We start from the raw sequence: 18,919 nt of genomic DNA on the forward strand, positions 1-18,919 counted from the left end.
AGTTTTTTATTTTTTAACAAAAAATATAAAAAATATATCAATAGACGACATGTTAAACTAGCTTCAGTTGCTGACTGCACTGAGAAGGCTTGTATTTGCATCTAAATAAATTAGTTATACATTCTTTTAGTCAATGAATATTTGACAAGGTCCTTTCTCACATCTTACTTGTATTCAGAGTTATAGCTTTAATACCTAACTTTAATTCAGCAAAAGCCACGCATGTCACCATATGGTTCTATTATAACCCAAGATATGAGAAACGTACATTTTCAGTGCATTTTTTTATTTAAGAAGGGCATTATTACAGCTTTTTAAGTAGGTCAGTTTTTCCCTTGCCTAAATCCATTTGCCTGCTGACAGGATATTTTTTTCATTAGGCTAAGTAGTGTCTTGCTCTTTAAATAGTACATGAGTGTTGCAAGTCTATAGAAGGGACTAGAAGGGGCTAGGGGTTAAAGTCCACTGCTCTGACAATAGACACAATCTATTTTACTGTCTCTCACAAGCAAAATTTAGCCCCTTTTGTAGTTTTTATGACAACTGCTTTCTCCTTGTTTTGATTATGGATTTCTATACGTCACTGCTTTGCTCTGGCCCTTCCTCATTAGTATACTAAATGGGGTATCAAACTTCTGATTTATCTCTTAGTCGTCAAGTGTATACGAGTTTTAAAACAGGAAAAATATTTTTGTAATATTACATTATAAGTCGTATTGGGGGTACAAGCCACAGGATGTAACAGATTTTCTAGAAATGGATGAATTTCTCCATCTGCAAGTAGGATGTTCTTTTCTATCACTATGAATGCATATTACCTCTACTTTTTGTTTTATGTTACTAATTTTTATACCAGGAGCCTTGACAAGGGTAATCATGCTTCATTGTCCAGTAGGGTTTGAATTTCTCTTCCTTCTAGAAATACAGTACATTTAACCAGCTTAGACTTAACATAATGGTGAGTCCATTATCTTAGATGTAATCTTATAGGTCCATGGGTAAGTACTAGGCTAGGTGTCCTTGTGCCCTTGTGAGCTAGTTTAAGCTTACACAATTTTCCTTCCAAAGGCGAGGATTAAACCCTGTACCTTGCATCTTTGAGGGTAACAGCTTAACCATTATCTCAACCCCCAACTCCACATTCCATGGGAACATCTTTGTGCATTTCAATTTTCATACGGAAGGCATTCTCTTCAGTACCTGTCCTTATCATTTGAAACAGATTAACATATTACTTGCAGCTTTTTTTTTCACAGAAGATTACTTGTTCTCTACTACAGTTTTAGACTTAGACAATTCATTTCTAAACATTGTATAATTACCTAAGAAGCATTTTACTAAAGTTAGTAGGTTATCAGAGTTCTTGGGATCACTTTTCAATGCCCATTTTCTTATACTACTAGGCAGAGCTTTTACATCTGTTTACTTCTAACATTTCTCCCATTTTTAATTTACTGCTGTCATCAAGTTCTAGTCAAGGAGCATCACTATCAGATTCCACTAATCATGAATCACTTAAATCATGGACCTATGCTTTTGCCAGTTTGCCAGCATTAAATATCCAGTTATACAATACTAATGTTATTGCTTGTACTTCAGAGATGATTCCAGCCCTTCTTGAATGCTTTTTATCAGTTTGTCACAGTCCATGCAGTCAGTTCCCTCTATTTTCATACACATGTTGATGCTTCTCCCTTCACTAGCAATAACATTTTTTTTGCCCAGTCTGATTGGCACCAATTCTGTAAGGTAGTATAACACTTAGAAATGAATAGGTACGATTCCAGGTCATCCTCCCTGGTTAGTTTCACAGTACTTTGTTGCTGTAGTTGAATCAGCTTCTGAAGAAGCCTCACCTGCAAGTCCACACTGGTATGTCCTTTTGCCTAAGATCATGTTGTCTATGCCTTCCCTCTATGATTACCATGGAAATAATGCAGGCCAGTCTGCTCAATTCATCACCATAACCTACCGTTCTAAGCTATCCCTTGTAAGCCTATGACCCCTCCAGCATCTTGTACAGAGAAGTTTACCTCACTGCAACTGTATTATAAAGTTTGAGGTTCACTCAAGGATTAGTCCTGACACGGGTTCCTATTACGTTATAGAAAGATAACGTAATCGAACGGCCAAAACATCAAAACGGTTGCATTTCAAAGTTTGAATTGTGGGATCGCAGCACAGTGAAGATTGGGATATTTGCCCTTTCCTCACTGTAGTGCGATCTCGGAGTTGGAATATATATTTAGCGGGAAACGTTTCGAAATGCGGCCATTTTGATGTTTCGACCGTTCAATTACGTTATCTTTTGATAACGTAATATGAACCCTCCTGACACAATACAGACCAGTACACTTGAATTACTTAGTCCACCATCATAATTTATGCTGTCCGCTATCCCTTGGAAGCCTGTAACCCCTTCAGTTTCTTGAGCAGATGTATACTTCTCAACTGTCCAGATTTTTTCAGATTGTCCAGATGATTTAAGGCTTACATTTTTGGTTTGATCCTCATAGAATATGTGTTTTTTTGGCATATCACTGAAGACTGAACTCACTAAATAATGACATGCATTTGAAATTTAGATTTTATTTCTCACAAAAATGCATTTTAATGCAAAGCCTGTTATTCCATCAACTTTCTAAGCTTCTAAGAGCATAAATTATTTTTGGCTTTATCCAGATTTATTGTGCTTAAAGGTTGAAAGGTATGGGCAGATTAGTTTACCTTGGTGCACATATGCTATAAAGTAGTTGGTAGTGTGGACACTGTACTATCTTCCTGTATTACTGCATTACACCTGTGCATGGGGGATAGACAACCCCTATATTAGAAGTCAATACTACATCTTTTCTTTCTACACCCCCTTACTACTTGCATTACTGAGTTTTGTTGTTTTGTTTTTCACTGTGATAAACATAAACACAGCAATAGTATTAACTTAATCAACTTACATTTACTCTGGATGAGTGCTGTAATCTAAACTACCGGTACATGTGTGCACTGACTGGCTACTGTGATCCCTCAATGGTGGCCCTCTTCATTCCCCTCCCACCCCATCTCTACCACCTCCCCCATGTCCGTAACTTTATAATGCTGTAGTTCTGCCTGCCTGCCCATCATACACCCCCTCCATACAACACAATTGTACGTACTACACTTGAAGCTCTCTGCTGAGTATACTCTTTTCCAGCCTTCTAGTTTTCCAATTTTCAGTATATCCAGCACAACAATTTGCTTACTACGATATCACCCAGACTTGTTAAACACAAAACTTACTAACAGCTCACTAAGAAAAGAAATAAAATGTATTATTTACCTTGAAATATGATTGCCATGTCTACATTGCCTCATACCATTCTAATCACACTCACCTTACTCATTATAACTACCACCTACCAAGTACCCTTATCCACAGAAAATCCCAGAAACACAAAACATACCCTCCTAAATGTCAGATGTAGTAATCAGCGCTGAACTATTCCAAAAAAAGTCTAAACTTAAATATATCACATCTGCCATAAACCCAAAGAAAAATATATTTTAACTACTGTATATGTTGAAATAGCAGCTCATCACCATCAGATTCCACTAATCATTAATTACTTATTTAGTGGTAAAACAGGAACTAATACAAGATCTGGATATCATAACAGTAACTACCATTGTACTATTATGAAATTACTTCATAGAAATGATTGAGGTATTTGCAAAGTATGCAAATTATGTAGCTAGATAATACAACAAAGAACAGATACAATTGGAATTATAGAAATTTGGATAAAACCTAATACCTCAGATAAACAAATCCTACCTTCTGGATTTGATACATTATTCTTAGATTATAAAACCCAAAGACTAGGAGTAATTAAAAGTAACTTAATGCCGCAGCTATGATAAATTCCATATCCTTCTGACAACAATTCAATTAATTTGTAAACCAGAAAAAATCCAAACAACCGAAAAACGAATAACATGGATGGACTGAGGTTTCACTGAAAAGAAGTTTTAATAAATCCAAAAACAGATAACACGAAGCGCTTTTCATCTCGTACAATATAGGGACTTCTTCAGGTAAGAACACACACAATTCCAAACTCTTTAAATACTCTGCCACTCCCCCCAATTAATACAAATCACCACCTACTTGTTAAAATGAAATCAATCAAAAATATATAATTTCATTCTTGTTAAAATACTTTAAAACCATGCATCACCCTTTCATTCAAATAAAAAATTTGATCTACACAATTATATAAATGCTTATAGGAATGTTTATACAAAACTATAACTCCTAAAACTACAACTAAGCATACACTAAAACCCTGTTTTCTATAAACCATGTCATTGCTACCTATAAACCTGTACATAATAAATATCTACTAAATATCTAAAATTAATAAAAAAATTCATAAAAAATTGATAAATAATCAAACCTGGATAAATTAAATGGTTTAATGTCAAAAACACAACCTATCCATTATAAATACATGACATGCTAAAAATATATATATAAATACCTGACATGCTAAAAAATATATAGATATTGTTTAAAATAAACATGTAATATTCATCATATATTGTGAAGATTTGTCTCTCTAGACTCTTCAATTTAAGAATACAAATAATCGAGTACAATTCATTCAAACCCGGCACCAGACAAGCTCTTGTACGTAGTTGCCAATATAGTTCAAGTTTTTCGAGTAACAGTGATTCAGGACCTCCTCTACCATCACTTCTAATACTATCAATGGCCTTGAATTTAAATAAATGATCTGGATAGTCTTTAATATGCCTGGCGAGTGCATTTTCTAATTTTTGACTCCTAATATAATATAGGTGTTCATACACTCTCTCTCTTAATTTCCTGTCTGTCTTACTAATGTAGAAGGAAGGGCATTTTTGACACTGGGCTAAATATATCACACCTTTTGATTGGCAGTTAAATCTTTTGGTAGTTGTATATGAATGTTCTCTGACTACAAATGTAGATCCTGTTAACATATGTGTGCAATATCTGCACATACATTTATACATGCCTTTACCCCTCTCATGAATAAAATCAATTTTTTTTTGTTCCAAAATGTTCTTTAAGTTCCTTCCCTGTTTAAAAATTAAATTCGGCTTATCACTAAGAATCTCTTTAATGGTGGGATCACTGACAATAAATTCCCAATTTTTAAACACGATGTTTTTAATACTATGATTGTCAATATTGAATGGCGGGATTAATGCTAAGCTAATATCTTTGTCTAATGTTCTATGTGATACTTGTTCTATGTTTCCATTTTCATCTCCTCTATCAATGAGGGAGGTTCTTATTGTTAAAATAGGTATGTAAAAACCTGATGTTCTTTTAGTCTTTACCTCCTCAATCAAAGGGTGTAAGAATGACAGGGGATACCCGCGGTTTAAAAACATGGATTCTAATTTACTACATTCAAACATAAAGTCATCCACCCTGGAAACCATCTGGGCTGCTCTGACCAGTTGTCCCTTTACAACTGATCTTTTTTGATATGTTGGATGGGAGCTGCTAAAATGAAGAAACTTGTTTGAATAGGTTTTCTTACGAAAGATGTTTGCCACATAACACTCTCCCTCTATATTCTTCTTTAAATGTACATCCAAGTATGAAATCTGATATTGGTTGAAATCATATGTGAAGGACAGGAAATTGGTTGTACTATTAAAATATGAAACTAGTTATTTTCCTTTTACTTCATCTCCTGTAATCAACATAAAGATATCATCCAGAAAACGGGTGTAAAATTTTATCTGACCTGAAATTGGGGCTACTTTATCAATTAATTCATGCTCCCAGTAGGCCATAACCAGATTTGCAAAACTGGCACCACATGGGGAACCCATAGCTACCCCAATTTTTTGCAAATAATATTTACCATTAAATGTTATAAAATTTGAACTTAGGATAATATCTAGAAGCTCCTCTACTATTGAAATCTTTGAAGCTGGGGCTTTTTTAGACAGTAATAAATCCTTTACCCACTTAATACCTTGTGTTTGGGGTATAGAGGAATACAAATCTTTTACGTCTACTGTTAAAAAATTATAATCTGCTTTAAATTCTAATGCATTAATATTTAATAAGAAAGTCCATGAATTTTTGCAAATCTGCTTTTCACTCATGATATATTTTTTAAAAATGTGGTCAATTACTTTGGCGCAAGAATATGTTATGCTATTTCTAGAATCCACCAATGGTCTCATAGGTGGATTATTCAAATTTTTGTGGATCTTAGGTATTCCAAATAATATAGGCAATCTAGGCACTGACATGTTCATATAATTAGACATATATATGTCTACTCTACCTTCAATAAACATGTCATTTAAATACATATGTATTCTATTGTAAGCTGTATTAAGTTCTCCTTTCGATATTTCTACATACGTATCCGATGATGCAATTTTCTCCATTTTACCTTTCTAATCTACATAATCCATCAATACTGCTCCTCCCCCTTTATCCGGTTGCATTATTCTCACACCTAACTGTTTTAGTAGTGTAATTTCCTCTCTCTCCTCTCTCTTTTTTTTTTATATTTATTTACTTTTATTGTTATTCCTATCCATCTAAATAATAAAACATACATCTCAGTGACTAATTAATCAATCAAAACAGAAAGGGTGTAGGGGTAGATTAAAAGTACTTGCTAAATACATTTGAAAACACATTGTTACGACCAAACATGACTACCAGATTTAACTTTCTTGTAAACAATTTAAAGTCTATAAGTGTAGATATATCTGCTCTGCTGTCTGGAACAAAGGTATATCCTTTAGCTAACAAATTTGTTAATACTGGTGAAATGCCAATATTCGAAAAATTATATACTTTAAAATCTTTAGAGTCATTATAATGAATCTTACAGCTGTTGTTTTCACTTACGACAGGCTCACTAATTACATCCATTTGTTCTTAGAATTGTAATAAGCCCTCATTGGCCGTTGGCATAAGTTGTAACTCAAGGCTGTCTGACGAAAATTTTGGTGTCCTGTTGTTATTGTGTTAGTATGATTATTTCCTTGGTTTGTAGTGTTAGCAATGTTCTGGTTCTGTTGTTGGTTATTACTCGTGTAAACCTGGTTGCTTACTATACTCCTGGTTTGGTTCACTTTGCCTATTCTCAACTCTTCACTATTCAATTAAATCAATATAATCAGACACATGTAGCTGTACTACACATTCCACAAAATCCCTCCAAATAAAATATCAATGTACTTGAAAACATTCTGTGTTGGCTTACCAATAACTTATAAAATGAGATTACTATCCGAGGTAATCCAAACACAGACTGTAGTGACACTATAAACCATAGGGTTACATAAATCTATTTGGTCTTACACAGCTAATTACCATCACAACTAGGACAGACAAACATGTAAACAAAAGTATTCTAGATTAGATTCTTATCTCAAAACCACAGTACATTAAAAAAGCTTCCAAAGTGCTCTATTCACATCCCCTCTTGGCCAGTGCAATTGCACTATTCTTAAAAACCTACCACTAGAAGATGTAGTTAGCTATTTCAATAATACATTCCTCAACACAGTAAACTCCTTAGCTTGTATTCACAAAACAGAGTTAAACATAACATAGCACCCTGCTTATTAAAGGATACAAAAAAAATGTTTTTAAACAGACAAAACATGGTGAAAATGAATAAAAATACATACCTTGCAGCCTCCAGGATTAGAAAACCCTTAGAAACAACACTAAGAAACTGGTTCATTAAAAAACGCAAAACATTTACTGCAACAATCTAGAATCTAACACCCCAAAAATTCAAAACAATTCTGACGGAACATAATCTAATACATCCAGGAAAATAATCTCCACCATATCTACCCTGGTGTGAAATTTAATAGAATATGCCTCTACCAAAACTATTTCATTCATCCCTTTTTCAAAATATCTCCAGCTGTAGCCACTTTACAAACTGTACCTGTTCATTACATTAGAAAGCTTCTACTTAAAACTAACATAACCTCAGAAGCCCCTGGCAACTTACATTTGATGCAGCTTAAAATATGGTTATTGATACGATTGCTTATCCCACAGCAATCTTCATTAACAGATCAATAACTGAACAATATATTCTAACAATACGGAAACAAGCCTACATCATACCCATTCACAAAACAGGATCTCACACTTCAGACCCATAGCCATATTATGTTCCATATTGGAAATATTAGAAAAAATGTGTGCAAACTCAGCTCTTCAGTCACAAAATACAAAACAACCTACTCTCTCCCACTCATAATGGTTTTCACTTCTGAAACTGCTCTATTGACATTTCTAAACTTAATAAATCTGCAAACAAATCAAGGACACATCACCATCCATACTTCTAGACTTCTCTAAAGCTTTTTACTCAGCATCACAACTATTACTACGAGAAAAACTTTCTTGACATGACTTCTTCCTTCCTCAGTTCTGAGGGTTATTGATCATCAAAGCCCAAGAAATTATATTGCGTTCATGTCTTCTTTCTCATGCTGCTACACTGCAATCTGCAAGGGACATTCATTGATGTTGTCTGTCCACCTTAGTTTCTTTTGCCTTTTTGATAATTTCCTACCACTTTGGCTTGTGAAATCAATGTCAACATTTTCCTTCTCTTATGCTATGACCAAAAATTCTTAACTTCTGTCATGCAATCACATTTACAAGCTTGCATGTTTTCTAAAGCCCTCTCAAGATCAATTCAGTCATCTGATGTTCTGTCCATTTAACCTTCAAAATGTTGGGACACCCATACATTTCAAAGGTGACCATCTTTCTGACATCTTCCTCCTTGAGTGTCCAACTCTCCCACCAATACATTGCAACTGGCCAGGCTAATATGTTGATCGGTCCCAGCTTGAGATTTTTCTTTAAAAAAACTGCAATCTTTCCATGGCTGGGTAAGCAGTCTGATGTTTGATCTAACTTCGCCTAACCAGCCCCAAATTTCTTTCCTGCAGTCAATTTCTTGGTTTATATTGACACCTAAGTATTATAAAAGCATTCAGTTGTGCAAAACTTCCATGACAATATGTGTTATAGGTTTAATTTTCCCATGCCACTGCCATGTTTTTGTTTTCTTGGTATTTATTTCAAGCAAGAACGAGTAGATAATCCTGTATTAGTAGACATTAATAACTACACCGTCCCCCTTCCCTCACCTGACGATTTTTTGCCCATCTCATTTTGGTTTTGTTGTAATTTGTTGGGGATGGTGCTTTATTCTGATGTCTCTGCCCTATCCTCTCAGATTGGCACAGTGGGGGAATATTCTCCTAGTCTAAAAAATTACTATCACTTTCACCAACAGCTCCTAGGATATTGTCCGTTTCACCAACTCTGTTAATATTGTTATGGTCAGCGTCATGTATGTCACACTGGTTGACAAGGAATTTGGGTTTAGGATATGCAATTGCCTTGTTATACTCATTTTCATCTCTTACCAATTTTTTAACCTTCCTTTGCTTAACTTTATCAATAGTTCCTTCAACATGCAGAAAAATATCATTGTAGTCAGACTGTTTAATATCAAATAAGAAGTAATTTTTGAGAGAAGCATCTATTTGCTCTATTTCCTTAATTAGTTCTGCCATAATTTTCTGCATTCATCAAATAAATATATGAGCTGCTGATAGAATTCACAATCATTTGTAACCCCACTAGGGAGCTTCCAAATACATAACCCCCTGTGTACCCTTTTGTTCATAACACATTCTTTCAATGACAATATGCATACTCCTCTTTTAAAACCTGTAACAGAGGTGTCTCACAAGGATCTACTTAGAGCCTATCAATGATACATGAAAGTATGTCCAACTTCTTTCTTGTGCAATATGAAGGTGACTCCCCCAGGTATTGAAAATACCTTAGTAACTTCATTCCAAAAAAAAAAAAAAACCTCATCCTCTTTTTACCTGTTTTTACCCATATCACAACAAAACCATCCTGGTACTTCCAGCATCTGCTCTTTAGTAATAACCACTGCTGAAGAAGTAACACACACAAAGCCACTTGGCGTTATTATTGACCAGCAACTAAAGTTCAATCAATACCCACAAATTACATTATGAGTAAACATAACAAAAAAGCTTGGGATGCTAAACAAAACAAAACAATACTTGTGTGTGTTAGACAGCAAAAGCTCACTTACTTCCTACGTTTCTTTATGCAGTAACAATATCAGCTAACCTGTGCAAAACCCAAATCCATAAACCAGAACAAACCTACAACAAAACAACATAATCCACAGTTAAACTTCCACAGAGGACACATCAATGCCACTTATTAGAAATGGCACATTGGTTAGACCATCATCTAATTTAATCATCTAACTTACATACTGCACCAAATTAAAGAGCCAGCACTAAGTGAACTGTGGACTTCTTCATATCTACAACCCCTTAGACACTACTACAGTCACAAAAAAATCTACTAATGACTACTAAATGTTAAAATTACTCAGGTGATTCTTTATGCCAAGTCTATGCACCTTCAATGTGGAACTCTGTCTAGAAATTCAAAAAGAAGACAACTAAAGCACTTATTCAAACACTACAAACCTATCTAGCAAATAAAACTTGACCTGATCTGAGTGGTTGTAGAAACTGTCTGCTGAAGATATTGTATTCTTTCGTATGACTTGGCCACAACCATATATTTCTTAATGTATTTCACATTGATCTGGCTGTGCCTAATCTCCCCTATTCTCTCACATGTGTAACCTGCACAGTTTCTTATAATCCCTCCCACTAAGTCTTGGAATCTCTGTCTTCCCCTCTAATTTCCATAAACCTACTAAACTAGCTTTCTTTCCTGTACTTGTTTATTTTGAACTATTAACCTTGCAAGCTATTAATGTGCAACTATGTAAACACCACCCTACATTATTTTAGTAATGAAACACTGCACTGTGTATTACTTTCCTACTGAGTCAAACTTATTTGTTGTTGCTGTTGTTGTTGTGTCTTTCGGCTTTTCCTGGTTAGGGGTCACCACAGCGGAACTCCCTTCCGCTAATGATTGGCAATAGATTTTTACGTGCCGAGTTGCCAGCCCTGACGCACAACCTTCAACGAAGGTACGCCCATTCACGCATGTCTCCACACAGAAGACGCTTTAGCTGAGAATCGAACAGGACAACGTCTTACTGTGAGGCGCCAACGCATATATTCATCTGTAACATACTCAAGGCATAGGCACAAACTCATGCCATCCTCTTTCCCCTAGGGGGTCACAGACTTGGCAAAACTGAGTTATATTTGCTAGATTTGTAAGGGCTCTTAAGCTGTTAGTCTAGTAATTTCCTATGAACCTATTGAATTGTATTTTTACTATGTATAAAACAGTTGTTAACAATCTTACTGATCTTTCCATGTAATAAATCATTTTTCTTTTCAATGTAAATATATTTATCAGCTAGTATGTAACTCATTTTATCTATAGCTCTGTGTAATGCTTGTCTTTTTCATTTGGAGATTTTCCCCTGGGCTGCCACTGGAAAAGGACCTTTTTTTAGAACCAATCATCCACTCCTTGTTGAAGTATACATCAGTGAATCAATCTGTGGTTATGCTCTCCAGGAAAACACTCCAGGACAGTAATATAAATGACTGAGGGACACAACAGTAACAATGCTGTAGGGAAAACAGAGCCCAAATATGATTTTCAGTTAGCAGTTGCAGTTGGAGGTACTGCAGGGAATGGTAAATGTCATGTTCCTAGTCAACTACCTATGCAAATGCCACCACTGTGAAGTCCATGGAAACACTAGAAGTATCCACTGTATAAAAACCTAAATTATTTGCTATTCCACAAAACAACAAAAATGACTGTCCTCTTGGCATCCAGTTTGCTTCCCATTTGGCTTTTAGTTCCAAAAAGAAAAAAAATGTGAATGTTGCAACAAAGCTAAAAGAACTGGAAGTGGGATCTTAAAAAAGGTATGAGCAGATTACACAGAAAAAATGGATATTGTGGGAACAATGACAATACATACAAAGTAATGTTGTGGAAGAGGAGTGAAGTTTAAGGAAAGGCAGGACTTCAGCAATTTATGTAATGTTGGACTGATGATAATTGTATAAAATCACATATCTGATGTATGGTGCTTGTAACTTTGAACATGTTAACATGGCTTGTTTTCCTTTATATAGATATATGTTTGCCTTTGCCTTAAGTGTTAATTCAATAAAGGAATAAAAAAATGAAAAAAAAGCATTATCTGTTGTTATTCTATACAGTCTCACAACGCCCTTCCAGCAAATGAGATGTCTGAAAATGTTCAGGCTGTAGATCTTACCCAGGCTTTGATTCCAGCTTTTGATCATTTGATCATAGATAGTTCTATTAAAGTACATCTCCACACATTAGCCCCAACTGGCTGATGTGCTCCATACTTTGGGGGTCTTCTTTTATGATACTTCTCCAGATGAGGAAGCAGCTTCCTGATTTTAGTCCTCCAGACTACTTTTTATGCTACAATAACTGGTAGTTAAGCCTCCTTTACATACTAATATAGACTATTGCTTAGTTACCTAACAATGAAAATATTCCCATACTCCATACTACAACACACATTTAAAGGCACATTACTAATTTTCTAGATCCAACTGGTGTGTGTGTGTGTGTGTGTTTATATAAACACACACACACACACACACACACACACACACACACACACACACACACACACACACACACATACACACAGACGTGCGCGTGCATATATGACACACCAAGTAAAACAAATCGTTGCTCTTGAAGTTAATTTCCTGGCATCCGTGTCGCAAATACATAATAAACTGGTTATGATTGGCGAATGAATAATAATCCTCTATATCTTTCACTGTACCTATAGCCCTAACCTTGTTTTGCTGTTATTTGGTCAAGGCTGAAATAACCACCACTTCTATGATTAAATCTTATAAAGGTGAGATTAATTTGGTGAAGGTGATAACTATGTAGCAGTTCTAGGACTATCTTAGTGTATTCACCAATACTGTTTTTTCTTTTACTTTGTGGTCCATATTCTACAAGAGGTGGTATGTTTCACACTTACGATAGACTTTAGAGTGAAGACAATATACATTCACAATATCCTTGACAGCCTTATGTCCTCTTCAGAGTTAGTTCCTGCCTTATACACTGCTTAATAGGAAAAGCTTGCATCCCTGATATGGACAAAATAGATACTTTAAATAAATGAACAAATGAATAATATGAGTGTATGTTTGTGTGCATTTTTGTAAGTACTGATTTAAAAACAAACTGTCCATAAGGGCACCATGACTTTAGATCTGCATGCAGTGAAAATGCATATGCTGAATGGGGGAGGGGGGATTAAGGCTTTGGTGTTATAAAATATTTCTGATCACTAAAGTTTAGATTTGCAGACTGATTGTTTATTATCCATTTGCAGTCAGTTTGTCTAAGAAATTATCATTTCAATCAGACATATGCTTTCCCAAATAGTTAGCTGCAGTTAGTGGGTTCAACATGACATAATACACATGCTACTCTTTCCTAAGAGAGATGTCAGTCTCTTCTGTGAAGCAACTTGAAATTTTAGTCCTCCTCTATGCCAGAGCATTGCAGTATTGACAATGTAAGGCAACATAGCTGAAGAATTCAATACCTAGGCCTGAATGTGTAACAGAAAGCCCATTTACCGCCCCCCCCCCCCCCACCCCGAGAATGGCTACATTCACCCCAGTCTGGTTAGACTAAATGTGGTAAGCAGAGGTTTAAAATGACACCCCATATCTTAATTAATAACACCATGCCAGTGACTCATCAAAGTTTTTTTTTTAAGCAAGCCAGAAATTTGTGACACATCACTTTATAACTATGAGACATATCTGTATTGGTTTACAGACAGAAGGATTGCCCTTTTTGTCTGTTTATATTTTCATAGGCCTGACTATCTGTTTCATTCTATTTCTGTCTTCTGCTTATCATACCATCCCCCCTTCTGGAATTTGCAGTGATTAGAACTTCACAATTTGTGGGACTGCATCTCAGATGAACAGCTCACTCAAGTAGTTAGAAGACAGGAAACAGTTTTGTTTCACTTTTTCCTGTTTGGCCTTACTTTCTCAAGGATCAGAAGAAAATATGGCAGACAGGAGTATTCCCCATGCTTATCCAATGAGTACTGAATATGAGTTTGCTAATCCCAGCAAAATCTATGACCAGCTCTTTGGAGAAGGTAAGAGAAGATATGTTTCATTTTATTTTCCACATGTATTGCACAGGCCAGACACCAAATCTAGGTTGCATTTAGTATTAAAACCTGATTTTTGCAACTGGTATGTGAGTATTGCAGACATATTATTTGATAACTTTGTAAACTGTAGTATCTTGCCTAATAAAACGTGCGTGTCTTACAACAGGGCTGTAGCCAGAAACATTAGATGTATACTAGCATGCTGTTCTCCTGCACAAAATAACCGTACTTCAATCTATGACATGTATGCTAAATATGTAATTAAAGATACAGCACATATACTAAAATTCTTACATGAGAATATTTTTACTGGGCAGCTAGGAATATAACAACATAAATTACAGGAAGCATGTACCTTTTTGCTGGTTCATTTCTTTGTTTGAAGATTTGACTCTAAGTGCCTTTGAATTATTTGGAATAATGTCCCCCTCAAAAATTGCTTTGTACTGCACAGCTTATGGGTTAGCTGTCTGACTGCATTCCTGGTTTGGTAAATGTAGATGATTAGTCAATTAATAAAACAAAATGTAATTTTAGTATAGTATATTTGCCAGTGTCTTTGTTTTTCCAGCAGATTTTTCAGTTTTATAGTATATTTTCCCCAGAACTGACTAAAGCTAACAAGTAATAAATCTATCTTACCAATAACCATACTCAGACTCCTAACTCATCTTGTAATGATATTCAGCTTGCCATCTGTTTAAAATAGCTACAGAATGACAAGGTGATGATGTCATACAGTACTTAAACAAGGTGATGATGTCATACAGTACTTAAATAAGTGCAGAGGAATTTCCTGAATCTGAATTTACCCTCATAGATAAACTTGTAATAAAAGTTCTATAGGTATTAAACTATCTTGAATTGAGTTAAGCATTTAAAGAAGTGTAAAAGTAATCTGGTTAAAAAATGCAATAGTTATTTCCAGCCCATCCATTCTTCATTAACTGTGTATGCACATGTAAAGATAATACCAACTTTGCCTGCTCCTGTTTTTGGAACATTGTACAAATTTGATCCTAGCATATTTTAGAAAGACTATTCTGTTAACATTCAGTGAACATTTTGAACTAGGTTTGTTTGTTTTGTTTTCATTTAAGGTCTGACACCAAAGGATATTTTGGCTCCAACTTTGTACCATGGTTATTACATTCGACCCCGAATCAATAAGCAGCTAGACCGAGGATGTTCTGAGATCAACGTACACAGTCATAAATTCCATGTTCTGCTGGATGTGTGCCAATTCAAGCCAGATGAGATTATAGTCCGCACAGTGGACAACCTTTTACAAGTGACTGGCCAGCATCCTCAGAGAGTGGACAGACATGGTTTCATAACACGGGAGTTCACACGAACCTACATCCTGCCAATGGATGTAGACCCCTTACTGGTTGAAGCAACTTTATCCCATGATGGGATTCTTAGTATTGAAGCACCAAGGGGAGGAATAGAGCCAAAAGCCATTATTAATGACATAAAGATAAATGTGCAGGAGCAGCCATCTGCAGAATCTAAAACTGCTGAGGAGAAGAAGGGTGGTTCTTAGGCAGTATGTAGACATTCGTATTTATGTTTAGCACTACAGATTCTACCACATAAGTTGTCAGAAAATGATTTTTTTACAATTTTTTGTAGTTAATAATCCATGCTTTTGTAGAGAGCTGCTACTTAACACATGCACATTGCTTTGTTCGTGTGTATTTTTCTTTTTTCATTCCTGCTTTCTCCTGTCCACAGCTGATGCACTAAGATTCCCTGCCAGCAAAGAGAGATATACCAGTTTGGGGGCTGATGCAATATGTCTCCCAAAAACATCTTGGCAAAGGCACTTTTCCAGTGTCCGATTACAACAAATAATATGGCTCTAGGCATGCAACTGTATTGACATAGTTTTCATTCTATGGGAAGTTATGTGGTTTACAATAATGGCACTCATGCTATAATGGTGTCTTTGCTCTTGTCTGTGTAAAAAAATGTTGCATAAAACATTTACCTACTGAAATAAATCATGATTTGTTTTTAAGTTTATTCCTCTTGTGTTTAGTTTCATCATGCAAAGTAAATGCACAATAAGAGAAATTTCTCAACAGGTTTACAATTTCTTTAACATAAATCAACCCAGTCCAAAAAACACAAAGTTTTGTAGTGATTAAAACCTAAAATTAAACATTTTCCACAGTTTATATACCTGAAAATGTTATGAGGGTTCCTATAAAGTGATCACAAAGTGATGTTTGCTTTAGGCCATTTCACCAAAAATGTATGCCTCTGTTGTGTGAACAGTATGGTCTATAAAAACAAATCTAAGTGTCCTCCCTCGATAATTCTTTATGGCAAATCCATTATGCTGAAGCAAGACAGCTTAAATTAGTTGTTTACAACAAGGATAATTGTGAAATTCCATTAAGCAACAGCATGAGTCTGACAGTTGTTGCTAACTTAATGTATCTGTCTGTGCATGTTATTAAGGCACCATGCTTACTTCTCTCAAGGTCCCATAAGTACATGGGATTCAGCATATCTTTTTCTATTTCAGTGTTTCTATTAGAAATACCACTTCATAAGGCTATAACAGCAATTTATCTGAGGTTTAAGCACAGCAATGTTGACTGATAGCTGCACATATCTACGTTTTTGTATTTTAGAGCATGGAATCTGTTTGTTGTTCCACTCCCTGCTCCGTCACAAACTACAATAAATGTGTACTGTGTTCAGTTTAGAAGATTATGAAATCATCAGCTGCTTCTCTGTGGCATTAAAAATCTCTCAGACTCTTGGCAGTCATCCCAAAAGTAATATAAGCCCACGGAAAGGGTACTGGAATAATGTACTAGTTGTATCTGTTTACAGTAAGTCACAAGGAGATCCAGTAAGTTCCAGAAATGCTTCATTACACTATGAAACTATTAATAAACATTTGCTTTGCTTGGCCACACAGCCATGGACACATGGCCAAATTCTACCCTATTCTAAATTGCCTAGCAGCCAAATACATTAAAAAAGCCACACAGAAGAGGCTATAATAAGGTACTGCATAATCTCATTGGTTGGCCTATGTTTACAAAGCTACTGAATTGAGCTAAAATGTCCTACAAATCTTGAAATAGCATTTATTGCTCAACATATCAGTAAATACTTTTTTTTTCAGATACATCCATGATGCTGGCTAACTTGAAGTGTTAGGTGACTTAATACAACATTTGAAGGCCTTCTTGTTTCTAAAGCAGCTATTTAGCTAGGTAGAGTGAGCACAACTGATTCTGCATGAAAATCACTCTGTTTATGTATCTTTATGTATAAACAATAACACATACATATGTGGGCCGGTATTACTGCATACCCCAGGTATTGTGAGGTAAAAGCCCATCAATAAAGTGCTTTATAAGACTGGCTATGCTGTAATATCTGATCAATTCACAACCTAGAATGTGCTGTTATACTTAAGAAATGGCTTATTTTTTTAAGGTCAGTGGACATTTTATGGTGGTAGTTATTTTAGGCTTGCACTGAAAATGTCTTATTTTGTTTCTATTTCCATACCTCTCAACTGCTCTGAATTTTGCAGAATGTTCAGCTTTTTGCCTCAGATTTATGGTCTGTTCTGCATAAAATTTGTGTTTTTGTTTTATTTTCCTTTTTTGGGTAAAACAGTGAGGATCGAAGTCACCAAATAATGACAGACATTTGAGTTTCAGACTTCATATCTTTAAGAAAATGCATGCCAATGCAAACCTGTATTCTACCAATTAAGATTAAAAGAGCAATATTTAAACTGTGTCCCTGATTCTGGGCCTTTATCCTTCCATTATTTGTGGCTTTGTCCAGTATTCTTGTACTACGAGGGGGAGAGTCATGGGCAGAGCACTGATCACTATGCAGCCTTTTCAGACTCAGTCCAGAAGCAATGTCTGGTTAAGCGACTCTCTCATAGTCATGTTTATTTTATATACTTCTGCTTGTTAGTTAATCAGAATGTTTGGCCTACTGACTCATTTCATTAATATATAAACAGATGTAATATGTAGCATTTATTTGTATGTATCTGAGATTTGATTTAAAGTAATGGTATGACAAAATAGTAAGAAAATGATTGTGTCATGTACATTATACAGCTGAAGTAACACACTTCAACCTTGATACAGTTTTTGAAGTTGGAAAGATATGTAAGAATGTGAAATTGGGGAAAATTTTAAAGGTCTCCAATGCAAGTTCCAAATGCGCTGAAACATTTTAAACTGGCTACCATTCAATGTACGTGTACATCTGTAGTCAGCTTTTTCAAAGGGGCTTTGCAAAGAATGTTACTTGCATCCTGCAGTAAAAGGCAAGAAAATATTACAAATCATGCCATTATAGATTAAAATTACGGTGTACTTGATAACCGGCGGCTCAGTGATACCGCATTTAATGCTGGTGTCTCACAGTGGGTTTTTTTGGTCTCCTCGTACCTCAGCTTTACTGGCCAGGCTCTCAGTGTCCCATATTCATGCTGCATTTACCAGCTATTCTCCTACCCCCCCCCCCGACTTACCCCAGTACTGCTGGGGCTGGTTGTGGATACCGGGAGGTCAGTTAATTTATGCTTCCATCTGGGGGGTTGCTATTTATGACCAATTCACTCACTCCCCCCATGCTCATTGATTGTGTCCTTGGGCAACTCT

The 18,919-nt window shown here is 35.6% G+C and overlaps 1 protein-coding gene across 1 annotated transcript; it reads left to right on the plus strand.

The window, feature by feature from the left end:
* The first annotated feature begins 14,024 nt into the window (after window positions 1–14,024).
* On the plus strand, window positions 14,025–16,286 carry HSPB2 (heat shock protein family B (small) member 2). Its single transcript, XM_044081008.1, has 2 exons — window positions 14,025–14,240; window positions 15,359–16,286. The coding sequence occupies exons 1-2, from the start codon at window positions 14,147–14,149 to the stop codon at window positions 15,802–15,804; spliced, it is 540 nt and encodes a 179-aa protein (XP_043936943.1). The 5' UTR covers window positions 14,025–14,146; the 3' UTR covers window positions 15,805–16,286.
* The last annotated feature ends 2,633 nt before the right edge of the window (window positions 16,287–18,919 follow it).

This window comes from Protopterus annectens, chromosome 8.part0, assembly GCF_019279795.1.
Source record: "Protopterus annectens isolate FY-2018-M chromosome 8.part0, PAN1.0, whole genome shotgun sequence".
Taxonomy (NCBI): domain Eukaryota; kingdom Metazoa; phylum Chordata; order Ceratodontiformes; family Protopteridae; genus Protopterus; species Protopterus annectens.

What these genes read in the sequence shown, in the direction of transcription:
- HSPB2 (XM_044081008.1), top strand. Translation starts at nt 14,147, where the DNA reads ATGGCAGACAGGAGTATTCCCCATGCTTATCCAATGAGTACTGAATAT. An exon ending in TGACCAGCTCTTTGGAGAAG is followed by an intron (nt 14,241 to 15,358) that starts GTAAGAGAAGAT and finishes TTTTCATTTAAG; the next exon opens with GTCTGACACCAAAGGATATT.